The following is a 16422-nucleotide window of genomic DNA, read 5'->3' as shown; positions in this document are numbered from 1 at the left end:
ATTTTTGTATGCAGTAAACACACATGTAAGTATAGTTGCTTAAACCCATTAATAATGTGACACCAAGGTACAGAGGACAAACTTTTATTTTAAAAATAAAATAATTTAATGATAAATTCTGTTAACTTTATGACAAAAAATAATAAGCTCAATAACAGGAAATATATTTTGTCACTTTCTAGATTAATTTGATAATTCATGAGAAGTAACAAATAAGCGTGTATGAAGGCTTTAATGTAATGCTATTTTTAAAAATGAAATATACTTTTATGTATTTTACACCTAAAAAAATAGTACCTCTATGTTACAAATAATAATGATGGTGGTGGTAACAGAAACAAACCTGAGGATTCAGTATGTGCCAGGCACTAATTTTACAGATTTAGGTATATTTTATCCTCACAAAATACGTAATAAGGTAGGCAAAAGTACCACAATTCTAAGGCAAATCAAGAACATGATATTTATAATACAATTTGCCCAAGTCTCACAGCTAGGAGGCAGTGGAGCCTGAACTTGAACTGTGTGTTAACTTCTTCCCTTTCTTCCCAATCCCAGGCCCAGATAATAAACCATCATCCAGAAGGTAACAGTCCTTATCCTGTAATACATACTTTTATTTTGTATTCTATCTTAAAAAATATATTACAAACCTATGAATATCTGTACTTTTAACTATCTGTACTTTTAACCCAACATATGTACCTCGAGCTCAAGTATTTTCACTGCTGTATTTCATTTTAAAAATAAAACACTTTGGAAACCACTTAAAGTAAAAATGTTATTTCTGCACTAAAATTTTAATAAGTACACTATAATAAGTCCAAATAAGAAAAACGTGGCTAACAAAAGTCATCCAACAGGAAGCATCAGCAACAGAAGAACAGAATGCAAAGCATTACCTCTGGTCACCACTGCCAGTCAGCTTATAACAACTTCTAAGTTTAAATAACACGCACATGCAATTCTTATAAAATAAAATCATTTTCATTTAAAAAGTCATGTAATTTACTTGATCTACATATTACGTAATTTAACTTTCTTTGCTTTTCAAAGGAAAGCACATACTAATGTGTGATGTTAAACTGGTAAGAAGAGGAGATTTCTGAAAAGAGAACACAAATATATACATAAAATAATGCTGTGAGGTACTTCAACTAATCTGAAGTCTGAAGGAAGTGTGTGTAAGTAACTGATTAGGAGCGAAGTTTCACATAATGGAATTTCCCCATGTAAGAGATTTTCAAAATGCTGTGATCTGTATTTCAAATACAACTTATCGACTGAGCCTAAATTCTGAAATACTGATAGGCTGGATACATAAAACACTGATTAGTAATGCTTTTTAAGTACTTTCTAAATTTACCTTTTTCTTTTTCTGAAGCACGTGACTAGGCAGTAGTTGATGGAGCTGCTTTCTTTTTACATGCATTGCAGCAATTTTCATGTCCACCTCAAACATCTTGCTGTTTATTGCTTGCCTATAAACTATACAAATTAGGAAATTGTTACAAGCGAAAGAAACATGCTAATAAAGGCAGTTAAACTCATTCATGAGAAGCTATTCTAAAGTAGGAACCCGTTCTTCGTTAATACTGCCTATCAGTAAAATTATCTGGTCAAAATGTCATCTCTGATCTGACATAATTCATTGCCTGAGCAAACTCTAATAAATGTCTTTTACCACAAGGTATACATAATGAATAAAAACAGAATATATTAATTCTTCCAGTGTAATAACTAATAAAAGAGTTAACTCCTCAAGGAGTGACAGAATTGGAGAAAAGAGGTTTCTTAAATTCATACTTATTTATGCTGCTGCTGCTAAGTCACTTTAGTCTTGTCCGACTCTGTGCAACCCCAGAGACGACAGCCCACCAGGCTCCCCCGTCCCTGGGATTCTATTTATGCTAGCAATATAATTTAAAATTCTAGACCAAGTATGTAACAACTGCAATAAATCAAAAGTCAGAAGGTATCCAAATGGAAAATATCACGTTCTTGATATGGGGAATATAGCAGGAAATAAGAAACCAAAAAAACCTCAAACTTCATTCTAGTGGAGAAACAAACAGAATAAAATGCAATGTATATTTCATATCAGATGGGTGATAAGTGCTATGGAGGAAAAAACTGGGTAGGGGAAGAAAACAGGAAGCTTAGCAGGGAGAGATTACACGTGAGTGGAGACTACATGAAAGCTGGTAAATAAGCTCAGAGTACCTTGTGGGATCCTTTCTAGGATGAGCAAACACCAAGAACAAAAGGTCCTGAGCATGCTTGGGATGTCTGAGGAATGACAAAAAGGCCATGGGGAGAAGGAAAAGTAGAAGATCCGCAGGCCCTTATCTGTAATCCTAAAATCCCCAAAGACAAATTCTGAGCTGAACTATTTGTACCTATACTGTATGTAAATATTGTATAAAAATATTACTGTCTTTGACTATAGAATGTTGCTCCCCACTGGAAAAATTACTTTATTACTTTCCTGACCTCAAGACACAGGGATAAAGGATTCTGAACTTATTACAAGTTTTATATACACATATAAAGAAATTTTATATATATATATATATGTACACAATTACAAATAAATGACATCAGAGTCATAATGAGAAGACTAGGTCACATAAAGGCTTGCAAACCACAGTAAGGATATATGGACTGATTCAGAGTGAGAAGGGTATGCTTTTAGTAGGTGAGACATGGTTTAGCTTAGTATCATCTGGATGCTGACTGAGAACAGATGAAGGGCAGAATAAGAAAAGTACAATGGCAGTACTCCAAAAGACCAGTGGTAAGAGGCTTGGGTAAAAGCAGTAGAAATAGCAAATAGTAGCAAGAATCTCAATGTACTCTGAAAATAGGGATAAGATGTTTTTTTTAATAGGTTAATACCAAGTATGGGGAAAACAGGATTCAAAGACTGCAAGATCTCTAACTTGAACAACTGTAAATTCACAGCTGCCAGATCTCATTTCCCACCTGAGATTAAAAAGATTTAACACTAAAGGAGACAAGGGCAAGAACTTAAGTTTTCAACATGTTACATTTGTTTTGTTAGAAAATCCCACAAAGTATTCCATTAAAACGTTTCAAGATACAGGACAACCAAATATTTCTTTCCCCAATATGCTATAAAATCTTGATGGCTCATGAGTACAAACTGTGATAAGCAGTTCAACAAGGGATAATGCACAAAAAATTGTCTAGTCCAAGTATCTCTACATGATTTGTTACTTCTGTAGAACCTTAGCTTCTGCCAACTACTTCTAGTAGTAAGGTTTTAGTTAAACCATACCACCTTCTATCTCAGGTCAATCCAAAATGTAACTCATATCGTATTCCCTATTCATGAACTGGAGAAGGAAATGGCAACCACTCCAGTATTCCTGCCTAGAGAATCCTCATGGGCAGAGCCTAGAGGGCTACAGTCCATGGGGCCGCAGAGTCGGACACAATAGAGCGACTAAGCACATTCATGAATTAAAACTTGAGTCTATAATTCACAGGATAAATAACCTCATTTCACCAAAGTTTAGCTTCAAAATTTTCTAAGGTTCAGGACTATTAAGGCAATCAGACACAGACTCAAGTCTTTTAAGAGAATCAAATATCCAGGCTATTTCTAATTTCATAAAGTAATCATAGGCAACTTAAAGTGATTCAACTGTTTTAGGTATACCACAAAAGGAAAAAATTATTTAACGTATTAGACATTACTGAAACTAATACCTAATCCAAAAATATTAAGGTTATTTTGATGATCACTATAAAATATTCCCAAGTAATTACAAATTCCCAAGTTATTACAAATTCTACTATGGTATAAATGAAGACAATTCAAATACGCAAGCACATGTTTTGATTATCCAAGGAGAAATATACCTGTATCTGTGAAAGACTGAATATCATAGGTGAGATCAACACTGAGATTTTCAGAGTTTTCTGTTTTTTTAAACACTAACCCAATCACCCACATCGTGCGAAATTCTTCCCTGTAAAATAAAGAGTATCACAATAATTTATCAGGATTTCATGAAAAGTTATCAATATGCTTCACAATCTGATGTACATGGAAAAACTCAGAATACAAATACACAAGCAAACTCAGTTATAAACCAAACTCCACCAAAACTCAACTGTCTCCTCTACATCTGCCCTCTGTATTTCTACTGCTTTATAAAAAACTGGAGTCCTACGACAAATATCCTCTTCATTATCTATGTACTAATAGCCAGTGTTTTTAATGATCAAAGGAATGTTACATATGATCAAGAAAGTTACAAATGTTACAATGATCAAGAAAGTTACATAAATTAATGGCATTTAGAAAAATCTGAAACTAGTCTAGATATAAAAATTTAACTAGACCTTAATATATAATTCCTTAAACTTTTAAAACTCTACTGAAAAGGTAGCATGAAGTCTGACCACAGCAGTAACAAGAATAATGGTTGATTCAGCTACTTTTGAACATTTAATGATACATCTATTGAATGGATAGGTCTTTTAATGACTAAGATTGCATCAACAGAAAAAATTTATGAAAAACTCAAATGGCAACTCTTTTACATGAATGCAAAAGAAATTAATCTGTAAAAACAGTAACAGCTATTCTATTACACCACCAACTTAAGTGATCTATTTACCAATTTTCGATCTTTGAAAAAAAAAAAAAGCTATTAGAACTCCCCTTGCCCACCAAATAAAGTGGTTATAGGCAAAGTAGAATTTCATATACTTAATAAAACAGCAACAATCAAACTGGAAATTAACCTATAAAAGATCCTTAAAAGAGAGGTAGCTTTTAGTAACTTATGTTTTTAATGTCCCAGAATCCACAACAAAGCAAATTTTTGCAAGGTCAAACCAAAGCATTTTCACTTTGTAAAAAAAAATCAAAAAGCAAAGATTGATGTTTGATATAGCAGCTATTCTAAAAACCACTCTATAAAAAGGGGAGAAAATATATTGCTAAAGTGAAGAATTCGAACTCACTGGTCTGACCCTGATGTGCTCAAAAGAATAGTGACTCGAATTATTAAAAACTGCCTATAAAACTTCCATGAGCAAAAGCTGAAAAGATGGGGTATCTAGACTTTAGAGGATTGCTTACTTGTCAGGATTTTCTTTGGGTGCTGGAAATGACTGGGGATTCACATGAGCCAGTGTAATAAACTCATTCTTCTCCAAACTTCCAACCAGGATTCGGATTTTTGATTCCACCAAGCCCACCCTGAACAAATGTCACTCATTATTAATGAAAATTATTTTTTAATTAAAAAATAAAACAAAATGCACAAAATCAAGTAAGTTTGTATAAAGCTATAATATGAAGATAACTTAAATACACAAGGGCAGTTCAACTGTCTCAATTCCCATAGATAAAATTAAAACCTTATGTTCTAGCTCAAAAATAATGAAGTAAAAACCACAGGGAGAAGCAAATCTAGTCACATTTCAAACTAGGAAAGTTACAAAAGACATCCCCAGAAATATTTACAGACAAAAAATCAGTAAACTAGAAGAAAGCACTTTAAATACAGTTAAGAAATAATACATGGATCTCTATAAGACAAACAAAAAAAAAAGTTGTATATGGATCTCCAAATTTCTATACTTCCATTAAAACTTCCATTTAACTAGTAAAGCTGCATTGATGAACAAAATCAAACTTGATGTTTTAAGGACTTCCGTCTCCTACTGTGTTCTGGGGCTATCTGATTCGTTTTGAAGCACTGTTTTTGTTTTGTAAAGTCTAATCTGATACTCACCATTCTAGGCGCTGTTTTTCAGTTGGTGCACTTGCTAGAAGTACAATATAATGCCTTTGAAGATAAAGACAACATGCTATTTATTTCATTTAAGTGCTTCGTGCTGGATATTAACACCATAATGTAATAAGCTTCGTGACAGTTACAGATCAATTTAGCAAGAGAGAACTGCAATTTCAGTTTGCACGTAAAATCATAAAGACTAAATTCCACAAGTTTAGCGACTACTAGGCAAGTTTAATTCCTCTGTAAAAGAAAGTAATTTTACGAAAAATTACCCCCAAAGCAGCTTAATTCAAAAACGTTGACTAAACATCACTGATAATTTGGTACAATGATTCTAGTGGAGTGCCTTATCTTTAAAGAGCCACCTCACTGAAATATAACCCATTAAAGGCAAAATTGCTTTGATGGAAATAAAGCACCAAGGCTTTAGCCACAAAAGCAGGATCACTAAATATACACATATTATATCAGTAATTTCAAAAATAGTATCCAATACATTATGCTTTTTAATTCAAATTAAAAGGTAGCAAAAATTAAACTGAATACTTAAGTAAGGCTTCGTGATTTTTTTCAAACACTGAATTTCAATAACAAAGAAGCAGACATCTTTAACATGAGATTAACAAAGTAATGTGATTTCTATGTGGAATTCAATTCCATTCAAATTAGCACAAAATCAAATTTTCAATTCAGAAAACACAATCATGACCAAGTATCTATTTTTAAATGTTTTTGAAACAAACTTTTTTAAACTAAAGTGTAACTCAACTTCATTAAGACTGAAAAAAAAAATTCAATCCAATATACTTTTCTACAAAACCCATTTTAGAGGTGACAGAAGTCAAACTTCTCACCAGAAACTTTACTTCAGAAAGGAAACTGACATCATTACTGAATCCAGATACTAGTTGGAAAAGCCAGAGTATGCCCACAATTTTAAATAAACTTCATGTATAAACTTAAGGTTAACAGAGATAATACACATAAATATGAACACATGCAGAGAAAAGTAAATACGCAGTCCAACTCCATAGGCCAATACTTCCTTTCCTTCACCAGCTTAATTTGTTCAGCAATTATTTAGAGCAAACCAAATATATGGAACATGACAGATAGCCCAAATAAAAAGAAGTCAGAAGTCACATAAAAGCACTAAAAGCTCATGCATTTGACATATACAGAAAACTGTCTTAGGGCCCTAAATGCTCTTGTAAGTCAATCAAAACCCTAATAAGCTCAGTAACCTGAGTTCCAATTTCCTGGGAGTTTGAAAATGGACAACAATCTTTAAAGGGCGGGCGGGGAGCGGGCAGGTCTGGGAGGCAGGGGTATGGAGAAGAAAATCAAAGTATAACAACTTGTAACAGGAGAAGACAAAGTATAAAAAGCAGGCATGCACACAAAAACTCAAGAAGACAAAGTTGTCTGGGTTCACCTATTAGGACAAAACTCAGATCTCCAAAACACTCTAGCACCACACTAGTGAAATAGATGCTCTTAATGACCATCTGAGTCTTTAACAAAAGCTTAAATGATACACAGTGTTCTCTATTTATGGCAAAATATAAAGTTCACTTGAACATAATCTCGTTGGCAATTAATTCAAAGTTTAAAGTTCTAAAGCTTAGAGAGTTCAACTTTGGTTCTTACTGAAATCCAAGGGGCCAGGGCAGGGGAGGGGTCTACTCTGCACATTGTTTACAATAAAGGCATCCGTTTAAATATAGTTGAAAGTGTTAAACCACCACCAAGTATGTATGCTGACATTAAACATTCTTGATTCAGCTACATTTAACCAAATATGAAGTGGGAGATTTAAAACAGTAATTATGTTTAATAGAAATAACCTGCCATTAATAAGTTTCCTATCAGAGCACAGAGACTAAAAATAGGTCTAAATCTAGACTATATTTAATTTTGTTGTTGCTTCAAAAAAATACTATCCTCTATTTCACAATGTCATGATTCTGCTTAAGGTACTAAAATGGCTTCACAAGGCTTTGATGCCAATGTAATGATTAACTTTTCCCCAAATTTAAAGATTATCAGTTTTCAATTAAAAGAAAAACCTAATAAAAATCTACCACAAATAAATTAAAACCTCTTTAAAAACACTTAATTTAGTTGTTATTACCTCACAACTATTCATCCCCCCAAAAGCATCTTTTTGGGTAGGTTTCCTGGCCATTTCATCACATGAACATTTTCCCTGGGTAGGTAACAACTCAAGACATTATACCGAAAATCTAATTTATCTCTTTGGCAAAAATCTTTGCGATTCCATCTTTAAGTAACTCAGGTTTATAGAGTTCATTGTTCTTAAAGCTTTTAACACATTCTGAGGCTAAATTATTCTATATATACAGACTCCTTGAAATGATAAATTATTAGTCTTATTCCTGAGAACATTTAGTTTTTCTCCCCTAATACCTTTCCTTCCTTGTTTCCTAAGGAAACTGAAGATCTGAAGGAAGTCTTCACACTTCCTATGTCAACAGTGATTTACTTTACTGCTGGTTACTTATGTCGGCTTTAGTATCTTTAACGGCTTTAGTATCTTTAACGGTAGAACATGAAAAGTATTTTCTTAAGACTGTAAAATTCCACAAGGCAATGTTATCCCTTTTCCACAAGCTTTCTAAGACAAGTGAAAATTTCCTTCCTGGTTTCCTCCCTTCCAAGAAAGGTAGGCAGGTAGACCACAGATGACTTAGAATCCTATACAAACAAAACACTTTCAGGATATACTTGAATAAGCTTAACCAACTTTGACAAGAAAAAAGCATTTCAATTCAGTTGAACAGCTAGTCTTTGGGGTATTTCATACAATATAGTAAAAGAAAAATTCAAACCTGGGAATACTCAGTCTAATGATAACAATTACAAATTTTTTAAGAGGAAAAATTTTTGAGAAAAGTTAAAACATAAGTGAATTTGGTATAGGTAAAATCAGCTGCTTGTTGTCATGTTTTCAAATTTTTTTCCCAGGACTCACAGCTGAAATTATCTAATTTCCTCTTTTTGTTGCTACATCCTCATTTCTATGTTTCAAGTTGTTTTTAATAACCTAAAATAATTTGTTTCAAGAGAATTCAGTAAAGATAATTAGTCAACAGACCACCTTACATGTACTTTTTGGCACAGGTTTTGAAGGATAACCTAAGTTTTAAAAGAAAAATTAAACAAGCATCAAAACACGCACACACACACACAAAAACCCTTCAAAGTTCTAGTAATACAAATTTAAATAGATGACAATATCAAGATTTGTTCAGCTTCAACACTAATCTTTCTTAAAGTGAAAAAAGAGAAAGAAACCACTTAAGTACGTACTTAGAAGAACTTCATTCTACCCACTTCTCATTCCTACAAGAAAATGGGACAAAAAGAAGAATCTATCTAGCTTCATCTTGGATTCTCAGGGATTAAGAGATGCTGACAATTCTACAAGATCAGTTTCTTTATTCTCTTTACAAGTAATCATGTGCTCTCTCATGCCAGTTTTTACAGTATCAAAATATGTTTATTAGTTTAAATGTTCAAAGGTACTCAAAATGTTCAAAGGTACTCGCTCAACAGTGGTTAAAATAAAAAACGATGCAAACTTGTCCACCAAATGGAAAAGCACAACTTATGGGGAATAGTAAGCAAGAACATTCACTGTTATGCTGTTTAAAATTTTTACTGACAATGCAGTGCTCCCAGAACACAACAATTAAGCTGGCTCCATTATTGCTTTTTCATGCAAAAGATACAGAAACAAAACACAGAGACATCATGAAGGTCATCATTCTTGTTTTTAATTGGGGAAATAGCATAAAGCAATCTTGCTTAGATTATTACAAAACACAATCCAACATAAGATCAAATGGTCAGGAAAGTTTCAAGCATTAAAGAAAAAAAATTTTTTTTTAAGTGGGACTTTGGCAAGTTTTCAGCTCAGGGCAAATAAAAGTGCAAGTCCGTTTTTTTTTTTTAAAGTATGATTTATTATAACTTACAGTTTTCATCAAAACCAACACAATCAGGCTATTAACCTATACTGAAGTATTAAATCATTATATTAAAACCATTAGTAAAAAATATGACACCCACTGAGATTCCATGAAAATATTTGTAGAAATACTTGAGGGGCTTTATGAACAGTAGGGGGAAATGGTAGGCCAATCATGTACTGTAACGACTTAAAAACATTTTGCTGACTACATATATTGACATTTTATTAGCTCTGCCTGTATTATAGAGAATCTTAAGAATAAGCTTCCAGAACTGGATGAAAATAATTACTTAGAAGAGAATATTAACTACAGATTTTAACAGTTCACTCCTTTGCCAAGGTATACAGATTTAGAGTTTTGGTGATGACTAGCAAACCCTCAGAACTGATGTTGCTACAAATGCAGAAATTCGGTTACATCAGCAGCAAAACTGTAGGGACTACACTATACCTTGACAAAATAATATGTTTTCTGAAACAGTATGCCCTTTGTGACAAGAAAACTTGTATAGATGTTTAAAGGAAAATTCAAACTACATTAGTCTAGCAAGAGATGTCACATATGCTACCATTAAAACCAATACTTAAGAGAGCAACATGTCCGACATGCCTTAAAATACATACTTGTACTTTTGAAAGAAGTTTGGAGCTTCAAAAAGTTTGGACCACTCTGCCTTACTCAGCAAAATTTCATCTGTGATAGCAAGACCTAAATTAAAAACATATTAAAATATTTGCATGCTTCAGTCTAAGAATCTAGAATTTTAAAGATCTTTTAAATATACTACATGCATTCATTATAATCCTAAAATCATAATTTTAACACAGCAATTTTAGTCTATAAACTCTACAGCATAAAGATTCTTACATACATACACTCTTCAAAAACAAAAAAAGCTGGAGAACTTGAGATCCATGTTTCTGGAAAATTGCCAATACTTTAAAATGCCATGCTCATAGAATTCCTCTCTCCTAAAACTGAAGCACTTGAGTTACCCAAGGAAAAAAAAAATTTTTCCATAAACTTTCCTGCCCTTCTAAAAAAATTTCCTGTAAAAGGACAGTAACATCTTCCCATGAAGTACCCCTTTAGACTACAAAAACAACTTTACAAATCTGCGTTTGAAGTTGGCAGTCATATAGCTGATTCTATTTCCTTGACTTGTGTCAAATTAAATAATCCAGTTCAAGCTACTTCCCTCAAAGACCATTTACCATAGCTACTCCTTCAAATTAGCAATACTCATAGGATTCAGAAGTTTAGAGGTTATTCCAAAACAGTGGGCAGTGTGGCCAAAATCCTACCCAAAGCTTTTTTCAAGTATACAGCCTGCTAAAAGCCTCTTATGTCAATCAATGGAGAGAAACTGATTATTTAAAATTTCACATGGCAATAGTATGGCACTAAACCATAAAGGCCCAGCTAAGGACATAGCTTTAAATGTTAAATCTTCCAATATATAATCAAGAATAATTTGCTTGAAAGAAACTAAACTGAGTTTTTCAATTCTCAAATATAATCTGTAATTAATAACACCAGAATCCACTTTGGTGAATGCTTTCTTCCATTTAATTGAATACCCGATTACTGGGTGAACAATGGTATGTAAATCCTTCCTGTATAAAGGAGAGCATAAGGATAAACACTTACCTTGTTTAAACTCCTCAACCATGACCATCCGTGTTGAAACGGACACATTGTACGTGGAGTTCTGTTGTGGGTATGCTGGTGTAATTATAGGCATAAGATGGTACCTATCACTGGGGTTTACCTACATACAACAACAGCCAATCAGTTTCTTCAAGTACATAGTCAACAGATACTTGGACTTTTTACCCCTTGTTAAACTGAACCAATGATTAAATTTTATTTCATTCATAGCTGGAGTTGAGAAAGAAATACCATGTAAAAAGACTTTTTTTAAGGAATTCTTTACAGAAACTGTGACTTGGTCTTAACTAATGGGTTGTTTCAATCATTTGGGCATGACTACTCTGGTGACCTTACTAGAAACAGTGAGCCTGTTGAGCAAAATAAAGGTTCTAACTGGCACCTACTGATGTTTAGTTTTTCTCTTGTCAACAACAGAAATAGGGATGTACACACAATTACATTTTTGAGAAACGTCACATTACAGCATGTTCTGTGTAAAAACTTTAAACAAGCTGGAAACTTAGTCTTTAATATACCCTTAACTTATCAGGAGTAGCTCATTAACACAGGGTACAACTACATTGTCCATGTTGGTATAATTTTAAAAGATAACAAAACAATTTAATAACTATTAATCTTAATCCATATAACTAATGATGAAAGTGGCATTTTTTTTGACAGAAAAAACTGTAAATTCATATCCTTCCCAAATTAAATGTCTTGAGGTTTGGAAAACCTGAAAACACACAACCTGATGCCATCAACAAGGCTTAAAACTGAAAATATTTTTGATACTGTAATGAAAAATAAACAGTGTAGATTAATAGAATTTTATAAACCTAGAAAGCCTTACAAACCTAAATTTCTTTTATCCATTAATAAAGTGCATGTTGTTAACATTTAAACTGAGTTAGCAGTGAAGATCATAACTTCCAAAAAAGCAGAATGGAGGCTCCTCTTCAGCCCAACCATGCTTTTGTAATCTGAATTCGCCAGACCAATTTTTACAATTACATCATAGTAATTGAAGTGATATTGCTTAGACGTTATCTGTCATGATTAAACATTAAGCAACAGTTTCCCTACAATAACCCAATTTTAACAGAATATTTAGATCGAACAAAAAAAAAATACAGGGATTTTTAGTATCCTTTTATTATTTTTAAGCACAAATGCCCACACAACTTTGACTTACAAGGTAGTTCTATATATAAATTGTTAGTGACTTTGATATTATAAACTACGTACAATTAAATGTGGTTCCAAGGTACATAATTATGCTTCTCACAGCAGAGGACAATTCTAGTTGAGATTAAAAAGAAAATGTGATACGAACATGTCCACTCATACGTAACAGAATGGGAAGTCTCCCTCAGTTTATGCAGATGACTTCTACTCGTTATTGCACAGTGTGAATTTGTAGGGGAAAAAATAATACACTAACCCTTGGGTCCCATACAGGCAAATTAAGATTGCATTCTTCAGGCTGTTTCAATAGGACTGGATTTGGCCATTCCCTGTTTAAAAAGATTGTAGCACTTGATAAGACTACTGGATATTACCATCTACACGTATTTTGCTAAACATACAGCATTTGTGAATGTGATTCTTCTTCATTCATTTTGCACTCTTGGTATATATAACTTTTTACTCCTCTGTCGACATTAAGACTATTTGGATTAATTTTTTTCTATGAAATTAACTCCAACCACCTGGTAGCTTTCTCAGACTGAAGTCAAACATCTTCTCTACCTCTCAAAGAACTGATAAAGCACTATTCAAATTAAAAAGTACTACCCCAAGACAATCTGATGTGTTCATCTCAATGTTGAACAGGATAGAATCTCCCATGAAAAGACAAAAACCCTATCTTTATGCTAGCTCCAAAGAAAACCCAGGATGAAAAGCTTAATTCATTACAGGCAAAGGAGTATGAATAATTATAATCTCTATCTCATGATTTAAAGGTTATTAATATGAATATGAGTAATGATGTGAACACACTGTTTTAAAGCTGTGTCCTGTGAGTTAGCTACTCAAGTCTTTATAGAAGAGATTAAAAACTGGAAAACAGTTGGCACCTTTAGTATCAAGATTGTTGTTGCTGTTCATTCATAAGCTGTGCCTGACTCTTTGCGAACCCATGGACTGCACCACACAGTATCAAGATTAGCTTCTTAAAAATGTTATTTGCTATGTACGTGCAGCATTAAGAGAAATTCTGACATTTTTCTCACCAATTTTGGTTATATATAATTAAATGCTATCAAATCCATAAATTACAGGGTGTGTTCTGAAAAGTGTGACAAAGCTCTAATTATAAACTATCTCTGAATAACTCTGAATTTTTATAAAACTACTAAAACACTATTTTAGAGGGAGAAGGTAGAGAGGTTGACACAAATACGGAAGACAAACCTTTCAGATCAATTTGATTAAAAACCAAGAACTCTAACCTTTTGGGTCAAAGCAACTAATATGAAATAGCAATCTTTCCTACCTATATAATGGTTGACAAATGTGACCAAGCTTAAATGAGGAAGAGCTTTAAAAAAACCTTTCCTGGGTTAATAATTAATCTCAAAGGGATAATCAATTGCTTTTCAAGCACTTATAGTTACCCTTAAAAGTTATATAAACATTTATACCTTTAATATTCTACCAAAGATAAATGGGCAGCTGAAAGCAAACAACCATGAGAAACGGTCTACAGATTTAGAAGAATTCAAAGAGTACACGAGGTGTCAAGTTTTATCCAAAGTAATTAATATCCCAACCTATCAACTCACTGGATTTTAGCAAACATTACAGCTAAAATTCAGTTTGTTTGGAGAGTAGGTTTACGCATGGATGTACAAACAGGACCTGCCCTACTACCCTGGGAAAGCTGGCAAAAGGAACAGAATTAGGCTTGTCACTTTACATACAACATGATCTCCCCAAGGCTATCTACACTGCTACATCGTGAACTTAAATTTGAATCTGAGACCAGCTGCAGAAATGTCATAGAAATAAGACTAAACTTCAGTGTCTACAATCAATTTTATTTTAATATAATCTAAACACATACCATTTAGAAAATACCAAGAAAAATTTATGTACAAGAGTTGATGCTATTGCATTTGGATAAAGCTGGCAAGTTCTTGCTACTAGCATAGCCCAGGAAACACCACCGAGGAAACCTAATATATTGGAATAGATGTTGTGGCCTGTTGATAGGGAAAAGCAAAAAGGAAAGGTTAGTGTTGAACAAAAGCTTAAACATGTTTAATAAGCTAGCCAACAAATTCTGAACTCACGTTTGGCCCACAGTTTGATAGCTCTCAGGGTTAACCTGAAGTTGTCAATGTTTGGTACTAGATGTAAAATTTCATCGGTTACCCTGCAACCTGATTAACAGGAGTAAAAAGAAAAAAAAAATAAATCATCAAAGGTTTAATCAGAGTATTTCTTTTAAATTTTGAGACTAATGTCAAATTAAATAAAAATCTGCTTGGTAAAATCAGTAATGTTCATAAAGAGGAACTACAAGCACTAACCTAAACTAAAGAGTCTGAACTGTACTCTGCTTCATCTCAAATCTTCAACCCAGAATTAAAATGTCTTCCAGTTCAGACACACTGAATACAGCATGATCCACTTAACTCTCTAGGAACTGTTCTTTAAGAGCACTGTAACAAGCAATGCTAAAGTAAGTGTTCAAATGCAGCAACGTTATGAAAACGTTATGAAGGTTATCGGGGTCAAAATTTAAACAGTTACGCAGTGAGACCTAAACCTCTGGCAACAAAGTACAAATGTCAGACAGTATTTAAAATTTCCAGAGAGCAAAGAAATAATAGTGCAAGACATCAACGAGTACAACAAATTACTAAATATCTCACTGCAGTCTAACTATTAAGTAAAAAGCTCATTTTATATGACTCACAGATAAATAATAGGGCTATTAAAAGCTTCATTACAAGACCTGAGTTGAAAGCCATTTCATATTTGACCAAAACTGCTATTATGTAAAAGGAAGTAGGCTTTTACATACCGTTAAGACTTCTTATACATCTTATATCTAAGTTTTTAAGCAGACTGTCATCTCTTAAATCCAAGTCTTCTGGAATAGTCTGCAGTGCTAATCTTGCAAACAAAATATCAATCTAAAACAAAAACAAAGTTTAACGCTCCGTATCTGTCAAACTGTTTTTTGAACTTTTAATTTTATGCAGGAATAGAGTTGATTAACAATGTTGTATTAGTTTCAGCTGTACAGCAAAGTTATTCAGTTACACATATGCATGTACTAGTCTTTTCCAAACCAGTTTTAAGACATTTCTTTAAAAAAAAAAAAAAAAAAAACTCCTTAAAACCAGAATCTTTTCATCAGCTGTTAACATGACAATTCCAAAAGTTCAAACAAAATTCTTACCATAGGTATTTTTACCAGATCTTAAAGCATGGTAATACTAAACTGAACTTTTATAAATAGTTACTTGTCATTTTAATCATACTTACTATGTTTAATTCACTACCCTTGCTAAATGTTACATACTGGATTACTTAGTTAACTGTTTAAGTTTCCATCCATTAATACGTGAACTGTGTATTGATTATATGCTGAAAGGTTCCCGAATATAAGGCTAATATGATTAAATCTGGCCCAAATAAACATGTCAGGAAGCTTCTTGTATTTATGAACTTATGTATTTATAATATTACAGTCTATTTCTCCAACTTAGTTTTGACTAACAGAAACAAAAACTGGCTAATTTTGAGGTCTATTCATAGAATGCTACTGACAAAATTGGTTTTTTTTTTTCTTTTTTCAAGGAAAGGTGGAAGCAAAAGAAAACTTGGCAAAGATTTGGTAATTATTCCTGAGAGGATGATTTCATGGTTCCAAACTCTGCTACTAGAGAAACAAGTCTTTTCATAAGACCACTTTAAAAAGGTATACTTTAAGAGCTTACTGTGAAAAGTCATTTAACATGCACCTACCT

At 33.0% G+C, this 16422-nt stretch overlaps 1 protein-coding gene across 13 annotated transcripts in view; it reads right to left on the bottom strand.

Moving 5' to 3' along the window:
- Positions 1 to 16422, bottom strand: part of PAPOLA (poly(A) polymerase alpha) — a 54716-nt gene that overhangs the window by 15999 nt on the left and 22295 nt on the right. For all 13 annotated transcript variants that reach the window (XR_009597124.1, XR_009597126.1, XR_009597128.1 and 10 more), the window contains 10 exons: positions 15471 to 15582; positions 14734 to 14823; positions 14505 to 14643; positions 12879 to 12951; positions 11432 to 11552; positions 10405 to 10489; positions 5778 to 5831; positions 5120 to 5239; positions 3889 to 3998; positions 1367 to 1488 (listed from right to left, as the gene is read on the bottom strand). Coding sequence is in view for 8 of the 13 variants with exons in the window: in XM_012099023.5 (XP_011954413.1) it covers positions 1367 to 1488; positions 3889 to 3998; positions 5120 to 5239; positions 5778 to 5831; positions 10405 to 10489; positions 11432 to 11552; positions 12879 to 12951; positions 14505 to 14643; positions 14734 to 14823; positions 15471 to 15582 (1026 nt within the window). In the remaining 5 variants the exon portion in view is untranslated. The remainder of the gene's footprint in view (positions 1 to 1366; positions 1489 to 3888; positions 3999 to 5119; positions 5240 to 5777; positions 5832 to 10404; positions 10490 to 11431; positions 11553 to 12878; positions 12952 to 14504; positions 14644 to 14733; positions 14824 to 15470; positions 15583 to 16422) is intronic.

The sequence above is a fragment of the Ovis aries genome, chromosome 18, assembly GCF_016772045.2.
Source record: "Ovis aries strain OAR_USU_Benz2616 breed Rambouillet chromosome 18, ARS-UI_Ramb_v3.0, whole genome shotgun sequence".
In the NCBI taxonomy this organism is placed as follows: domain Eukaryota; kingdom Metazoa; phylum Chordata; class Mammalia; order Artiodactyla; family Bovidae; genus Ovis; species Ovis aries.
Note: the sequence above shows the minus strand (reverse complement) of the source record. Positions and strands in the feature narration are given on the sequence as shown.